The 16,979-nt window shown below is 38.2% G+C and overlaps 2 protein-coding genes across 3 annotated transcripts; one reads left to right on the top strand and one right to left on the bottom strand.

The window, feature by feature from the left end:
- Window positions 1-955: 955 nt before the first annotated feature.
- asb15b (ankyrin repeat and SOCS box containing 15b) lies at window positions 956-9,878 on the bottom strand. Of its 2 annotated transcripts, none has more exons than XM_044343165.1 (14): window positions 9,770-9,878; window positions 9,327-9,435; window positions 9,127-9,179; window positions 8,791-8,922; window positions 8,485-8,652; window positions 4,637-4,743; window positions 4,398-4,536; window positions 4,146-4,317; window positions 3,587-3,747; window positions 3,215-3,359; window positions 2,944-3,099; window positions 2,263-2,365; window positions 1,986-2,139; window positions 956-1,861 (listed from the first exon to the last, which is right to left on the bottom strand). In XM_044343165.1, exons 2-14 carry the CDS (start codon window positions 9,431-9,433, stop codon window positions 1,698-1,700), a joined length of 1,761 nt encoding a protein of 586 aa, XP_044199100.1. In that variant the 5' UTR covers window positions 9,434-9,435; window positions 9,770-9,878; the 3' UTR covers window positions 956-1,697. The 2 variants fall into 2 exon arrangements, with proteins under 2 accessions (XP_044199100.1, XP_044199101.1); XM_044343166.1 differs by having other exon boundaries at window positions 8,485-8,649.
- Window positions 9,879-10,670: 792 nt separating this feature from the next.
- Window positions 10,671-16,398, top strand: LOC122975396. The gene is made up of 7 exons (XM_044343823.1): window positions 10,671-10,966; window positions 12,410-12,517; window positions 12,673-12,729; window positions 12,836-12,994; window positions 13,408-13,567; window positions 14,016-14,116; window positions 15,520-16,398. Exons 1-7 carry the CDS (start codon window positions 10,955-10,957, stop codon window positions 15,682-15,684), a joined length of 762 nt encoding a protein of 253 aa, XP_044199758.1. The 5' UTR covers window positions 10,671-10,954; the 3' UTR covers window positions 15,685-16,398.
- The last annotated feature ends 581 nt before the right edge of the window (window positions 16,399-16,979 follow it).

Below are 16,979 nucleotides of genomic sequence, written 5' to 3'. Positions count from 1 at the left end.
TGCCAGCCTGTTACCTGTATCTTCTGTTACCTGACTACTGAACTCAAAGTAAAGATCTTCGATCAGTAATTCTGCCTCGGTCTCTGCATTTGGGTCCACTTCCTCTGCTACCTGTGACAAATACTAAATTGGGCTGCAGAATTTGACATGAAATACAAGGGAACAAATATCTGTTGCATCACAGGATTTCTCTTGGAAATAGTTGACCTCACAGGCAGGCTCATGCCAGTTTTTTCTGTTCTTTTTAGGTCTAGATAGAGCAGATTTATTTTTGGCTGGATGTTATTGAATGCAAATCAGCAGTGAGATTACACTTGTATCTCTCACACACATAAACACACAGAGAACATATGTACACTCTCCCACATGCCGGCACATCATCAACGTCATCACTCCAAATCCCTCTCAGTCTGGCACAGACAACATAATGAAAGAAGAGGAATTATGCTGATATTATTAAGGGTGTTTAAACAGCTCATAGTTCTGTTTGTCCTAATCTGCTGTAGGCTGATGAATTATGGATATATTTCATCAAGGCCCAGCACAGAATACAATAATTACATTAAAATATAACCGCATCACACCTTTTTTGTGTCAAATGCTATATATAGTTTGTTTTATTTCATTTTATATTTTTTTTGTCTCTGCTTGTCCAGGTCCCATGTAGGATTGAAAATATATCTTTTGTTTTGGCTTTCTTTTTCCTCTTCATCACATGTGAATATTTGGAAAAGTCTGTTATGTGTAGGTTATTTATGACTGAATAAAACCAAACCAATAGAGTGCTTTGTTTTCACATTTTGGTCAGTAAGCTCCATACACATCACTTCTTTCAGAACCAAAACTTTCCAAACACAGGTTGCAAAACTTTAAGTTTCTAAAATATTTATTACAAAAATATACTCAAAAATCCATGTGCTACATTTAGGCAACAATACTGTTTTTTTTCTCAGCCTATAACACATTAGGTGCACACTGAAAGCCAGCATAAAATGTGCACTCATACAGGTGTTTTTATTTACTTGATTAGACCTCTACCTTGAACCTCTTTGAAGGTGCCCACACATTGTGCTTGATTGACATTTGTTTGGCACCAGTTAGGGCAGCAGAACTTAATTATGTAATCATTCTGATTTGTTCAGTTTGGTGCCCTCACATAATTTCCAGAATAGCTCCACCCAACCTAAACATGAGCAGAGGTCAAATCAGCCAGAAGTGAAAACATGTGGGTGTGCAGAACCATCATCTATATCTGGCATGTTTGCAATGCAATCAAGAAAATAAAAAGTATAGTGACAATGTTGCAGCAGAAATGATTAAGAGATGATAGAAATATTACAGTTTTTCTCCAAGGCATAATATACTACATCTGTCCAGTGTTAGACATGACAAGGAAGACAAAACGATTTTGATTTAGAAAAAGGAAATGAAATGCTGATGCTGAAGTAGATTCCTAAAGAAAAGAGCCATTCAAATAGTTTAAGCCTGTGAGAAACTATTCCTGTTGTTTTTGTGACACATATAAGAAATAGTATTCACAAGATGTGTTGCAGTCACAATCAAACGTATAAAACTGAACGCGTGCAATACAAAGGAACAATCAGTGAAAATATACCCTGATCATTTGATAAGAGTGACTAGTGCTTTTTTCATTATTTGTGTTTCAATCACACACGTCAATAGAATGTCTTTCATGTTCAAGAGAGGTCACTGTAGAGGTCGTACTCTCTGTAGGTCAGGTAGTTCTTCAGTCTGGGAGGAAAGGGAATGACAGCCATGGTTTCAGGGTTGTTCAGTGTCCTGAGGCTCATGTGACCCCTGATCACCAGTCGACACAAGTGCTGCAAAGAGCGTGGTTTGCCTGGGGGACCCAGAAACAGACAAGTTACTTAACTCACACTTAAAAGTTACAGATTTATCCTGTCCTTAATGTAATGTATATTTTGTTTTTCTTTAGTCCAAAACAGAGGGTTGGAAGTGTTTACTCAGTATGTCAGAAATCTCATCCCATTCTGGTCTCTTCTCCAGGATGCATTTGAGGTTTGCACAGATGGTGACATGGTTAACGTAGTCCAGGAGCATCCTCACCACACTGCCCACTGCATGTGTCAGCCATGACACTGACACGAATTCACAGAACTGACAGAGACAGACAAGATTGATTGGGGGTGTTCATTTACTGCAAAAGTCAGGTTATTGGTTGATATATTATTTTTTTGACTGACTGACTGAGGACACGTGTCTGCCCCAATTAGCTCTTACTGAAATGACGTTTGGTTGCCGATAAATCTGATAGACTTGGTCATGGACGTCCATCCAGGTACGATCTGTTTCTTCACTGTTACCATGAAAACACTGGAAACACCTACCAAAGATAGTGTTGCAGTGGGTTAATATAAAATATTAAAATGCCTAACATGCTCAAATTCTTAAATATGGGATAGTTGTCGAAATTTACAGAGAATATGTACTAAAATGTTGGATCATTGTAAGGTCAAGATGTCTTAAACTTTTAAGATGCATTACTACCCCTGTCCCACTTAAAGACGCCTGTTTGACCAGGTGCAAAGATTAGAAACAACCTTTTTACATTCATCTCTAAGAGTGTGTATGGAGTAACTGGCCCCAGCTGGAAGAAACAGTAACTTGGGGAGCTGTTTGCATCAGTTTGTAACCCTGTTATTGTCAGTGTCAGGATTAAGTGAAGATTTTGGATGTTTATCTTTAAGCAGTTTTTGTATATGCATCATTGTGTGTATAGCATTCTGTTACTGCATTCTGCGTATGCTTACAACTGCTTCCTGGGCTCAGAATTTAAGTACTTTCTTGTTATGACCAATTAAATTATCCATCAGGGATCCAATTTGAGAAAAACTGAGCTGGAGCTCTTCCTCCAATCAAATATGTCATTGCTCTTGTCATTTTTACAGTAGGTAGACATACTTGTAAGCCTGATATCCGTTGTTGAGCAGCAGTCGCAGCATGATCTGATCCCTCAGACTGTACTGCAGGGCTGTGGGGAACAGGGTGTTACTGATCACTCTGAAGTAACAGTTCACCTCTGCTCCATAGGATAGCAGCAGTTGCACCAGCTCATGCCTGAATAGAAAGGTCAAAAAGTTTCTGTGACACACAACCAGGATGCTCCTTCCTGCCTTTTCTCCAGCACATAGTTTATTTGGAATGAGAAAACACACATAAGTACACCCCGCACCTCTCGGCTCGTACGGCAACCAGGATGCATTGTAGTGGGTCCAGGTCAGTTCTCGCTCCGGCTTCCAGCAACATCTCAGCACAGGTCACATCACCGTTGGAAACAGCAAAGTACAAAGGAGTCTTCCTAAGGTCTCCGTAGTTCTCTGTAACAAGATTCACATTAGATCGATGAACAAGTGCAGAAGGGCACAGATTCTAACATCCACCAGTAATGCTCCACCATCTAAGACTAAAGATTCATATTGTATGTCTATTAATGACACTAATGACATTTTTGCACATGCTACTGTTCATGCTTGCTTGAAACTGCCAGGGTTGAGGGTTTAAGGCTGTTGGGTTGTTGTGAAATGTGCATCCAGCTGTAACGCACCAGAGATGTGCGTGTCCAGCAAAGCGTTGACATTAAACCCCTTCTGGATAAGCAGCTCCAGACACTCAACCTGCCCCCCATCAGCTGCTGAGTGGACGGGGTTCTGGCCCGAGAGACGAATAGCTCTCTTTGTGGTGAGGGGGATGAGAGTCCTCAGGACTCTACAGAGAGAGAGAGAGGGAGACAAACAGGAAGAGAGTGAGGGACAGAAACAGTTGAAAACAAACGCTACAAGAAGAAGAAAACAGGACAGGGAGAAAAAACGTTCATTAGACTGTGGTTTTGAGCTACAGTGTTATTCGGTGACGGAAATGACAAACACAATAAAACAGAAGGCTCTTTGTGGACATGATTATGGCGAAACACTGCAGAGCTGTGAGGTGGGGACAGACATGTTGCAGCTTGATCACTTTGGCTGCAGAATGGAAAAGACTGTTAATTTGTCTTTCTCTTCTGCTTTTGACATGAGAATACTGCCATGTCTAGAACATCAGGATGCCTCTTTTGCAGCAAGGTCAGTGCTTTGTCACAAAACTGCAGGACATGAATGCAAGCTTACAGTATGTGTCCTTCATAGGCAGCTCTGTGGATGGGGAGCTGGCAGGCATAGCTGGCTACATTAGCATTGGCTCCATGCTCCAGGAGTAGTTTGACACAGTCCAGGTTTCCAGATCCAGCAGCATCATACAGGACTGTGTCTCCGTTGCTGGCCTGGGCATTCACATCCCCACCTAGTGGAGTGCAGAGAAAATACTGGGTCTGATGAGTGTGTCATTAAACCATACAAACTGTCAGCTTTTTAGCATTTTACCATGCTGGATGAGTATGTCCAAAGCCTCAGTGTTTCCATATTCAGCTGCGATCCCCAGAGGTGTCACTCCATGAGCATTTCTAGCACTCACTTTGGCTCCATGTCGAAGCAGCAGCATTATAATGGCCGGACACCCCACCTGGTACAAGAGATACGGAGGAAGACATGTATGTGAGAAGTTTTAGGCTCTGATTTAGTTTTAGTAATGCTTTACCTAGTATCGACACTATGCTGCTCACCTTTGCAGCTTCATGTGTGGCCGTCCACTTAGTGAGACACACCTGCTCCACGAAAGCGCCACCCATGATGAGGGATAAAACCATGTCATAGGATCTCTGTCTCACTGCTACAGAATGTAGATAATCACAAAATAACATGGTAGATTGTGATAATAATGGACACTAATAAGGCAAACAGCTACTGTTGTTTTAAAAATCAGCAATAATATGTTGTAATTTATAGCTAACAAGCAATTCTGTGTCAGCCAGGTCAGTCATACCAAGCATAATTCTCCCTTACAAGTGTGTACATCTAAGCCTTCCTCAGCCTCACAGGTTTTAAAGTCTGATCCCACTGCTCCTTTAAAGTCAGACTCTACTTTAAACCACATCCTTAATCCTTTAGATTTTAAAAATAGGAAAGGTTTAGTTTTTTTCATTTAAATATTAGGAGCCTTACTCAGCATGACAAATTGGATCAGCTGAAAATCTTGGTAACACAAACTGATCCTGACATTGCTGTATTATCTGAAACTTGGTTAAGATGCACAGTGAGTGATTCTGAGGCAGCCTTGGATGGTAACAATCTTTTTTGAATGGACAGAAATTTAAGAGGAGGACGTGTGGCCATTTATACAAGAGCTTATTTTACCTGTACTGTTCTTAATGCAGTCACAGTAGAAAAATGTTTTGAGTTTTTTGCTCTGAAAGTGTGTATTGCAAAAAATAATTCTGTTATTGTGGTCGGAGCGTACAGACCTTCCGTTTCCTCCTCAGCTATTGACAAGATAGCTGATCTTTTAGCTCCATATAAGAATTCAGAGCTGATTATACTAGGTGATTTTAACTTAAACCTGTTGAGTTCTACCTCTAATTATTTAAAAGAGGACCATGGCAATATTAATCTTTCACAGGTAAATATTGACCCAACCAGGCCAAACTTAAAATACCCCTCTAAGTCATCTGAGTCAGGAGTATTTGAGCTCGGTCTTAGTGATCATTGTCCAATAGCTTATGCTGGAAATACCAGAATGAAAAAACTATGTCCATGTACGGTGACTAGACGGAATTTCAAACATTTTGATGAGCAGGCCTTCTTGAATGATCTTTTGAAAAGCGATATTCATGATACTACTAAAATCCCAGATATTGAATTAACTCTTGACCATTTTTGGAAGTCTTTTAATGCAGTAGTTGATAAGCATGTACTTTTAAAAAAATATATAGAATACAGAATGGGTCAAGTCCCTGGTTTCCAGCAGAAATTTCTTCCTTGTTTAGAGGAAAAGGGAGCCTGGATTCTCACTAGGTATACCGGGGACCCCGGTCACGGACTTGCTTTTACACAGCTTAAAAACAAATGCACATCTGCAATAAGAAAATCTAAATCTAATTATTACTTGTATTTAATTCTCAAAGTGTACTCAAATCCAGCAAAATTTTGGAAGGCAGTAAGTTCTCTTGACCATAAGTCTTCCCTTTCATTTCCTACTCTCGCCACAGCTGACAGGTGTTCAATTTCAGACCATAAAGAGATTTGTGTAGCTTTTAATGAGCATTTTGCATCTGCTAGTAACCTATTTGTTGAAACTTATACAAGACCCCCTCTGTCTGCTATTGATCCTGACACCCAGGTAATGCCAAGGCCTCGTTTTACATTACATTTATTGACATAACCAATGCATTACTAGCTGTAGATATCAAGAAATTGGTTGCTGAGAATAAACTTGACCAATACTTTTTAAAGCTTGCCGCTCAAATTGTAGTTGGCTGCATAACATATATTTTTAATGTATAGGTTTTAACTAGTACAGTTCCTAAGGTCTGGAAGGCTGTTTATGTAACTCCTTTAAATAAAGGTGGTGGAACAGCCAACCTTAACAATTATAGGCCTGTCTCTAAACTATCTTGCCTTGCAAAAATACTAGAATCTCTAGTAAATAATCAGTATAAATTATTTCTCACAGGACATTCTATTCTAAGCATACACCAATCGGATTTTAGATAAAAGAACAGCACTGTTACTGCAGCCACTCTTGTTTTAAATGATATTATCTTGGCTTTGGATAGAAAGAAACAATGTGCCGCTCTTTTTATTGATCTTTCGAAGGCATCCAATACAGTTGATCACGCACTGCTTTTAAAAAGGCTTCATAGTATTGGATTTGATGAAATTGCTTATAAATAGTTCCAGAGTCCTCATGACAGACAGCAGTGTGTAGCTGTTGGAACTGTTAAATCTGAATTTGTGCATGTTGCAAAAGGTGTACCTCAAGGCTTAATCCTGGGACCTGTTCTGTTCACTCTGTATATAGATGATATTGTTTCCTCTGTTACTGGGTGTAATATTCAACTTTATGCTGGAGATACTATTTTGTACTATACTGACAACACTGTACATTTTGCTGTTAAATCCCTTCAGCACTGTTTTACTGATTTACAAGTTGCATTCAGTAACCTTAAATTAGTTCTTAATGCAGATAAAACTAAATTCATGCTTTTCACCAGAGCCAAACATATTGATATTGATAATCTCATCATACTGAAAGAGTCACAGAATACAAGTATCTTGGAATTTGGATTGATAAGAAGAGAACTTTTAAATATTGTGACTAAACTGGGGAAATTTCTTTTATAGGAATAAAACATGTTTTCCTCTGCATTGTAGAAGGATGCTTATTATCAGTATTGGATAATGGTGACATTTTATACATGCATGCTTCAGCTGCGACTCTGAAGCCCTTGGACACTGATTATCACTCTGCTAGAATTTATTACCATTGATAGTTATAGTATTCATCATTGTGAACTGTATGCTAAGATTGGATGGCCCTCTCTCTCTGTAAGGCATGATAAACACTGGGTTTCATTTATTTATAAGATCCTTACCGGTTTTTTACTGTCTTACATTATTTCATTGCTGTCTTTTAATGCAGGCCCCTATCAAACATGCTCAAATAATTCGATTATGTTGCAGGTGCCAACTGTTTTTATTGAGCTTGGAAAATTCAGTTTTTCATGCTGTGCACCTGTAACCTGGAATAACATGCAGAACGTTATAAAGCTTACCTAATTTTTATCCTTTTCATCTTATTTTACTTCCAACTGCTCTTGTTTTTAGCTGACTCATTTGCTGTAAATTTTAATTGCTTTATTTATTCCTAAGGTTTTACTATGTTGGTATTTTTACCCATTTGTTTTTTTATTTCTTTTGCTTTTTTATTGACATTTTTAGCCAAGTATCTTATCTGTGTTTCTTGGTGCCTAGGATGTGTTGTTTGTGTCTTTGCTTGGCTATATTGTAAATGAGGTCTCTACCTCAATATATTTCAGAGTCTAAATAAAGGTCAAATGACTTTGATTGGTGTCTGCCAACATAGCTTACTTTAGCATTTTAGAAATGTCCTTGTATATAACAAAGGACCCCTCTCATTGGCCTGCCTTGTTGTGGAGGAACACTTCAGGCCAACAAACATAAAAACTTAAAGACTCCCTCCAGACATGTTTTAAGATATATAAAAATACTTTGCTTTGAATACTAATTTGTGTCTAATACGGTTTTCCCACAAAGAAAGTCCAATTACCTTGTGAAAATCCTTAAAATTATATTTCTTTCCAGAATCTATGAGCTTTGTCCTACTTCACTGAAAAAACAACTTTATAGTGTCAAACTCTGGTTGTACATCATTCTGCTCAATGAAGCTCAAACATCCATGTGAAGGAACAAGAAAAAAACACATTTTTGACTGGAGGGGGACTTTTTAGTGGTACTGATAACAGTATCAAAATGTGCTGTTAATGAAAAGGGTGAACAGCCTACTGATTGTCAAAGTGATTTGTCTACTGTGTTGACTTTGTGTGTGTGCTACCGATGAGCAGAGGAGACTCGTTCCTGCTGTTGGTGTTGTGTGGTGAAGCTCCGTGCTGCATCAGCATGCTAACATTTTCCACTAGGCCGGCCTCTGCTGCCAGAGTCAAAGCCGTGTCCCCATCCTCCGTGTGCTCCTCCAGGGTCAGATCTGTGCACATCAGAACTGCTACACACACACACACACACACCAATAAGACTGTGTTAAAGTTGGAATAATACTAAATCTACCTAGAGGGTTTTATCAGGTTGCAGATGCTTTTTTTTATGTAGACTTAACGTCCGGCCTGTTGCAACGAGCTCTCACCCTGCAGTACCATCAGCAGGATCTCTCGCTGTGGCTGCACAGCTGCAGCATGCAGAGGCAGCCGGCCCCTGATGTCAGTCTCTCTGAAGGCAGACAAACGACCTGACAACACCTGCAGAGCGTACACATCACCTGTGGAGACAACAACGGAGATCCATACAGTGAACAGGGAAACAATGAGTTTATGCAAACATACAGACACGTGTGTGCACATACACCCACAAAACAAACATTTAAGGCACACAGTTGAGGCACTGACATTTATTTGTGGGTCTTTGTGCCTTATATAACTTCACCTAATGTTGTCACATCACTACAACAATAGACAAGCTTTACCTTTCTGAATGGCTGCCATTATCTTTATGAATTCTTCACTATTTGGTTCCTTCCTAATGAACCAGAGGAGAATAGTGTTAAAAATTACACAATTTTACTCCAAAAACAATGCTTGGAATTATTAACTTTCAATATTTTAATTCAGGATTTCCTGTACATCTTTTACTAAAAGTACTTTGGATATTTGGACTCTCTCATACCTGTTGTTTTGCAGAGAACGTTGCAGCTTGTAGGAATCTTGAATGCTTTCTCGGATGGCAAACTCAATAAGTTCCTCATTTATGCCTTCCTGCTCAATGTCATCCATTTCTAAATCAAGGGACAACATGGATTTACATGTGTTTCCCTCTAAGCATTGGGCTTCTTTTAATTAAATAATTAGTTGCAATAAGAAAAAGAACTATGCGCAGAAAATAAGGTTACATTTGCAGGTAACTTATAACATGGCACAGTCACATCTGTCTGTAGTTTGTGCTTTCTCCTCGGCTCCACTGCATGCAACTTGTTTATCAGTGAAGGGCTGCAGGCACGATATCACCACTGTGCTTGAAATCATTTCATATGCAAGTACATTAGTATAAAGCTGTCATGACACCTCAAAATTAAGTAGCATTTTCATGTTAGTCTTATCAATCTGTCTCACCTGTTGGTCTGAATGTGTGTCCTTGAGTGCTCGCAGCTTGCAGCTCATGTGTTTTTTGTTTTGCGGGGTTCTAAGCTGTCTGGGTTAAATTTAGATGTGACCTGCTTTAGACGACCTGACTCAGCTCAGAGTATGCCTGTCATGTTTTCACTTCCAGCTCCAGTGAACAAAGTACTCATTCCCTGATTGCTAAACTCTGACTTCATTCAAATGAGGTCATTTTGTCACATGCAAACAAAACACACATCACATGTTTGTAGGTTCATATCAGACTTTATTTGCAGGACACACACATTACTTTACTTACTTGAAGCCTGTGATCCCACTTTGGGCATAGGCTGCCAGGAAAGACACACACATTAGATGTACAAAATATTCTTGATATTAGATTCATGTGTTCTACATAACAATTATCTCAGGTTAATGATCACTTATCTGCTCTTTTTTCCTGAATTTCCTCCTTTGTGATTGGTATTGATTTGATAATGGAAATCAATAAGGGAGAATAGCTTTTAAATGGATTTGCTTTGTCAGTGTACATTATGCAACCTTATTTTCTGCACACACACACACACACACACACACACACACACACACACACACACACTCAAGCAATTCAATAAATAATAAAAGTGTATCTTATTATTAATAAATAAACCAAAACTTGTGTTCTATATAATAGAAAGTAATAAATATAAATTGATTTTAATAAATAAAAATCACAAAATAATGGAACAAAGAGCCTGGTTGAATATCCTCAATTTAGGGGCCCAACCCCCCAAGCAAAACCTTCCACATAACAAAAAACCCTTGTTGTCTTATTTTCATTTTCCAAATTACAGCTTAGGGAATAACCTTGACATATACTAAGCGAAATATTCCCTTAAGAGAACAAGCGCCCACTTTCTCTTGACGAACAAACTGATATGTGGGAGTTTATGGAAAACTCTCAGACAGCGTCAGAGTGTGACACAGTGACTCAGCCTGTAGGCGGCCTCTCCACCACGTCAAAAGACTTCACCAGTCTGTCTGGAGTGAAGCAGACTGCCAGCCCATCCTCAAGTTTCACTACACGCTTGGACATTGCATACATACACACAGAAAAACTCAGCTCAGCTTTGTCTTTGAGCTGAAAACGCGGAATTTCATGCATTGGATTTGAGCAACCTTGGATTCTTGCTCCATATGAGGAAGAAAGTAAGTTTTTATTTTATATGTTTTTTGGGTTGTTTTTTTTTTTTTTTTTTTTTTTTTTTACAGCTATTTACTATAGCTGTATTCCTTCTTTTGTTGTGTTTGTTAAATACAGAGGTGGCAGAATATTTGAATTTTTAAAAAGAATTTTCTCATTTTGTCATATATTCTTTGTGTTTTATCATTTGTATACTTTGCGCAATGAAATATGATGTTAGGTGAAATGATGATGATTTCTGGTGACTGTCATTCATTACACAAATGAAGTAAATATAAATAATGAAATAATACTGCTTCTGCATTCAGAATGTTATTTTAGTAAGAGTATTTGTAGTAAAATGAACATAAGACTTAAAAAAGTGCTCTCAATGAGGAATACTTCCTGTCAGAGTTACATTAATGCTGCACTGAGGTAATTTAATGTGGTAAGAGGTCTGCTGGTGTTGAACCTTTTTTAAAAAAGTGAAAGAGTGAAGTGAAAGTACGCTAAGGCACAGTTTGCTTTCACTCAATATGTCGAATAAGGAAGATTAGTGCATGCTCTACATTCACTCTGCTGCTAGAAAATATTGTACGAGAATGAAAATTCCTTTGAGGCAAACACATTCCTGGCTGTCACACTGGCAACTCTGAAGCCTAAAGATTCCTCATACTGTAGCTCATTTTATACCTTGCATTTAAAAGCTTTACTCTTTAAAGAGTCATTACAGCTGTCATATTAACGTTCTTAGTTACTTTGCATTTCTGTACACTTGGTTATTGTATTTTCATTTGGCAATGGTGCTCAAATTTGTCTTTTTATTATGACAAAATGATTATAAAAATGGATTTTATTTTGAATCAAACTGGAGAAACAAGACGGGAAAATGTGACATCAAACCAACTTAATAATTAATTAAAAACAAATGTATTGTATTTATGTATTTATGGTTTCGTTTTGTGTTCAACTGTCTCTTAATTAGGCCAATATGACATTTTCATTCGTTATTTTTCCTCCCTTTGAACCACAAGACATACACAATGCAAACACAAAGGTTATCAGAAGATTAACAGGATAACAAGCCTAAAAAAAAGGCTAAAATATTAGTCCGATTTATACGTCAACACATTATCTGCTTTAATTTAATACTACATTGAAGCCTACGTATTTAGGAAAGACATCAGATCCCCTACTAACGGCTTGTTAATGAGTGTGAGGGAAATTATATATACAGTATATACAAAATGCAATTATGGCACCATTGGGAAAGACACTGTGGTTTCACTGGTCAGCTTCCAGGTGTGAATGTGTAACTGGATGAATGTACGTAAATCAGGGCAACGGTGAATTAAATCCTGTGTGCTCAGTAAATACCTTCCTCAGATAAATAGCAACAAATCACTGTTATATCAAACTGAACTTTTCATCATTATACTATAATGAATACAGTATTTTTTTGTCCACAGATCTTGAAAGCACCTTGTCTCCTCTTGAGTCTGTTCACAAGTTTGAATCTCTGCTCTGGAAAATTTGGGACACCGATAACTGATGATGTGAGCAAGCTGTCGTTATTGGTGAGATGACGGAGTTGCTACAGGCTTGATACATATCACATTTATAGTAAATAGTTGTTGCATGTGCTGCATGTTAAGAAATAATGTAACTCTGAGACTCTCTGCATCACTGATATGTTGTAAAAAATCTTTTTCTATGATTATTTCCAATTTAGAAGCAAAATATCCCCTCTGATTATGAGATTCCTGTTCATTACATTCCCAAAGAAGTGGTATGTATGAAGCAAAGAAAGCAGAAATAATGTAAAACAGTCGAATAAAAATGGGGGCAAACTTGATATGATCTCCAACAAATTATGTGTTATACCTTCTTTTCAGGCTGGAACGTGCTGGGTCGTGTTGAACATCTATCCTTTAGAGCAGAGTCTTCGGAAGCTGGCCAACATGTTTGGTGCCATCTCCTCCAACAAAGAAAACATAATTGTCTTCATTGCGATGCTGAAGAGTTTACGCTTCACGTTTGACCACGAGGAACTAGTAAGCAATCATAAATTTTTTATCACGTAATTGAATACATAAGAAACTGTGTGTATTTGTAGAATAATTTAAGCAGTTTGTTCCTGCACCATAGCCTGCAAGAATAATTAATCATATTGTAATTTTAATTCTTATTCTGACAAAGCCAGTAACAGTGGTGCAAAAAATGTAATGTACAATTGGTTTGGAAATATAGTTTGTGTGTATTTATCAAGCACATTTTCCATGAATATATCACAACATGCTTTACAAGAGCAAGTAAAAAGACTAAATTGAAACATGATTTGTACAAATAAGAACTATAGCTCAGTTTTAGGAAGGAGTTGTTAATATTTTTGACATTCAGGGACTGTTTAGCATATTGAACTGCATAATTGAGTTATTTCAGGATTGCCTGTTGTCTGATCCCCCAGGAAACGGCGATGCAAGTCTTCCAGTGTCACTATCAGGAAGGAAGCTTAATGTCTGGTCTTTACTTTGACTACATCAAAGATGTTTTACATAGTGCCGCTCAAGGAACACCCGGCTTCTCATGCAAGCCACCACCATGCCTTAATCCACAACAAACACCGGGTACGACATTCATTTTGATTTTTAATTTTTAATGGATGCTTTAAAAGCTAAAACAGCTTAGTAGCCTATTCATGTGCAGATATTGATTTGGGGTCCAGGACATACAGCTGTTGACAGGAATCAGATAAGTGGTCTTGAACACACAACCATAGATTGTAATTAAAGGATATACAATCAAATGTTGCATTAAAAGCAAGCCTCCTGCACTCGTAAAAGCCTTCCAAGAAAGTTTTTATGCTACCCGATATCTCAAAAAGGAACCAAAGAGTATTTATGAGTAGAAAACACGAACTGGAATTACATACACTTGTGACTAAAGCTTGAATCCCACTAGAATCCTCTCTACTGGTTCAATAAATAAAGATCCAGAGGATTGAACTGCCCACTATCAGATTTCTAAAGTGTAACTGTAGTCAGTTAAAATTCCAATAATTTTTTCTTCTTCCAGGGGGTCAAAAGGAGGGTTATGAGTACAACTGGTCGAAGAGAACTCCTTTGCTTCTGACCTTCATTCCCATCACAGCTTGTGTTGTTCTTATCATATGGCTGGTGAGTAAGTGAATCATCAAATGTTCCATCAAATGTAAATTAATTATGTTTGTTGTAACATAAAAATGAATTTTCAAATAATCTATATAAAGATACAAATACAGGGAATACAGAGATGTTTCCTTAAGCGCCACATATGAGGTTGACATTTGTGGTTTAGAGTAAACTATTGACAGCTGGTAAAGACATTCATGCCTCTGACAGGATGAACTAATAACTTTTAACAATAACTTTTCACAGACTTTTCAACTAAAATAACTAAACAAACAATTCTTTGGTTTATGACCAACTAATGCAATAGTGATGACATTCCCATCAACATCATCTGTACTTTGTGTTTAGTACTAGCCTAATAAGCTTATTCACCTCTGTTTAGTTTTGACAAAACTGGAACAATGCAAAACGATGACAAATGACATACTCATGACATACGTATCATTATCTTCCCATTTCTGTGTCATGGTTCCTCAAACGCAATTTTTTCCTCTGTTGCCCAGCTTCCCCCAACTCTGATCAGAATGTCTACTAAAATGTGTCAGTTGTCAGTTTTAATTAAAAACTCTAAACTAAATCAACATCGGCAAACCCATAGTTTGTAAGATCATTTATCTGCTCGCACAGTCGGTAGTAAACAATCTAGTAGATTAGCTTGCTAGCAGGAGTGCTAGCATGCTGACATTAGAATTTACCTCAAAGCAGTGTGTGTGCCGACAATCTCACACAACCATTAGCCTGGCTGTAAAAAGACAATTTTGGCAATTTTCCTGCCATTTTAAAAACCTCTATTGTGTTACTTTGCTGTGAGTATTGGAACTACATTATTCCTGTATGTATAAAAGGTCGATAATGTCAAATGGCATGAATAGTTTGTATAGGCTATCACAGTGAGCATTTATTGCTGCTTTTAATGCTGGTTTTCGCTTTTCCGCTTTTCAATACGGTCCGAAGCTTCCCACCCTTTTAAAGAACGACAAATTCAGCTCCAAGCAATTCCCGAAGTAGTTACTCAGAGAAGATGATGTTCTTGGCACACAGACTGTACACCACAAATTATAGTTGTTTTCTTGCTTTTTGTAACTTTGTGAGAGACCTAAGAACACCCTCTGAAAAAAACAGTCCACTGTGGTTTAATTCTCCATTAACTAGATTGAATCTTGTGCTTCTGTGGGCCAGTCTAATAAAGCCTGTGTGATAATGTGCTTTCACTTTGGTGAGCACTTCCAGGAAGGAAATTCTTGTAAAGTTAACAACTGCTCATCAAATATTCAGTAGTCATTAGCTTACATAATGATGTCCGCTTCTGGGATTTACTATCTATCATGTGTCCATCATAACAAACTGGATAGAAGAGCACTGTTTAGGCTGTGTGCTTGATTTCCCTTTTTTTTTTTTTTTCTTTTCAGGTCAAATCTAGAAGGCGTTCACCAGTCTGCAGCACTGAAAATAGTGAAATGGCACCTTCTGACATGATCCCAACTGTGTCTCTCTCCATCCCACTTCAAACACTCACCCACGCCGCTGACACTCAGCCAGCGGGGGAGGCAATCCCTGAACACGAAAGTGGATGAGGCACGATTAATAAAGAAGAGAGGGAAAATCTGGGCACCAGTAAAACGACTCACTCTCCAAGTTGCTCAGTTATTGGCAGGAGCCTGCTGGATGAATGAGTGTGGTCTCACACTCAGTCTTCCTCTGCTTTCATGGACCTGAGCTATACGAGAGAAAACTCACCTGCTGTGAAGGCGAGTGTGTTTCACGAAATTCACTTCTAACACTTAACACCATCCAAAGAGATTTTTGGAACTAAAGGAAGAACTCTCTAAATAGTGGCTGGTCATCTGCCAAAATGGTCACTGAAGTACATTAATTGTCTCGCCTTGGCCAGTGTTAAACAGCTTTTGGCTGGCCTATTCTGTGCTGAGTTGATTTTTTTTTTCATTCCTGCCACTATGAACTGGTGCTATTCCGGCCTCTGTTTTAAGCTGCAATCAAAAAGTATCGCTGGAGACTGAAATCATGAAATCATTGGAATGATATCACACCATCAGGAAGACTATTTTATTCCGAGATGGGACTCCTGTCACCGCTTTGATGGCTGTGTTGTCGTCGTTACGGAGACTGTCCTTTCACACTGAATCCTGAATCTCCACCTGCTTCTGTCTTCTCCTGAAGTGCATTGAGGGTAAACCTTTATGCAAAGAAGCCCATTCCCAAGTAAAACATCAAAAGTACTTCCCCCTTCACTTAAAAATATGTTTTTCTTCTTTTTCCCACAGTTGAATGTTTGAGCTTCTCTGTGCAGAATGATGTATGTGCAGAGTTTGACACTAGAAGGCTGTTTTCACATTCATCTGCTGTAAGTGGAAAATTTCTCTGAGCTCATTGAAAATCCAATTTTAGGGGGCGGGCCCACGACATCACAAATAGTTTGGAAGCCAATTCTGGTCCAATATTCAACTTACAGAAGTATGATGTGGAAACTTGAAGCCTCCAGTGCAGAAACACTGAGTAGGAGACGTCTTGTGTCCAGCAGTTAAACGTCCGAAATGAAATATATTTACATATTTGTAGATTCTGGATTTCTAATGAGGGAGAAGGAGTAGGTGTCATTTTAAGTATTTTAACATGATAATTGAACTTTTGTTGAAAAAACATATGCGACTAAAATTATTGTTCAAAGCAGAGTGTTTTATACACGTCTTAAAACCTGTTTGGAAGGGATCTTTAAGTAAATGCTTAAAAACTAGTGTATCAAAAGTCAAAGGACGATTGAGCTGCTGCAGATTGTCTTGTACTTGTTGTTGACATTACTATGATCTGTGATCTGTCACAGATGTCAAACCTGCTAGTCACAAACAACACG

This window comes from Thunnus albacares, chromosome 23 (assembly GCF_914725855.1).
Source record: "Thunnus albacares chromosome 23, fThuAlb1.1, whole genome shotgun sequence".
Classification (NCBI taxonomy): Eukaryota; Metazoa; Chordata; class Actinopteri; order Scombriformes; family Scombridae; genus Thunnus; species Thunnus albacares.
The sequence above is the reverse complement of the archived record's forward strand: the minus strand, read 5'-3'. Positions and strand labels throughout refer to the sequence as shown.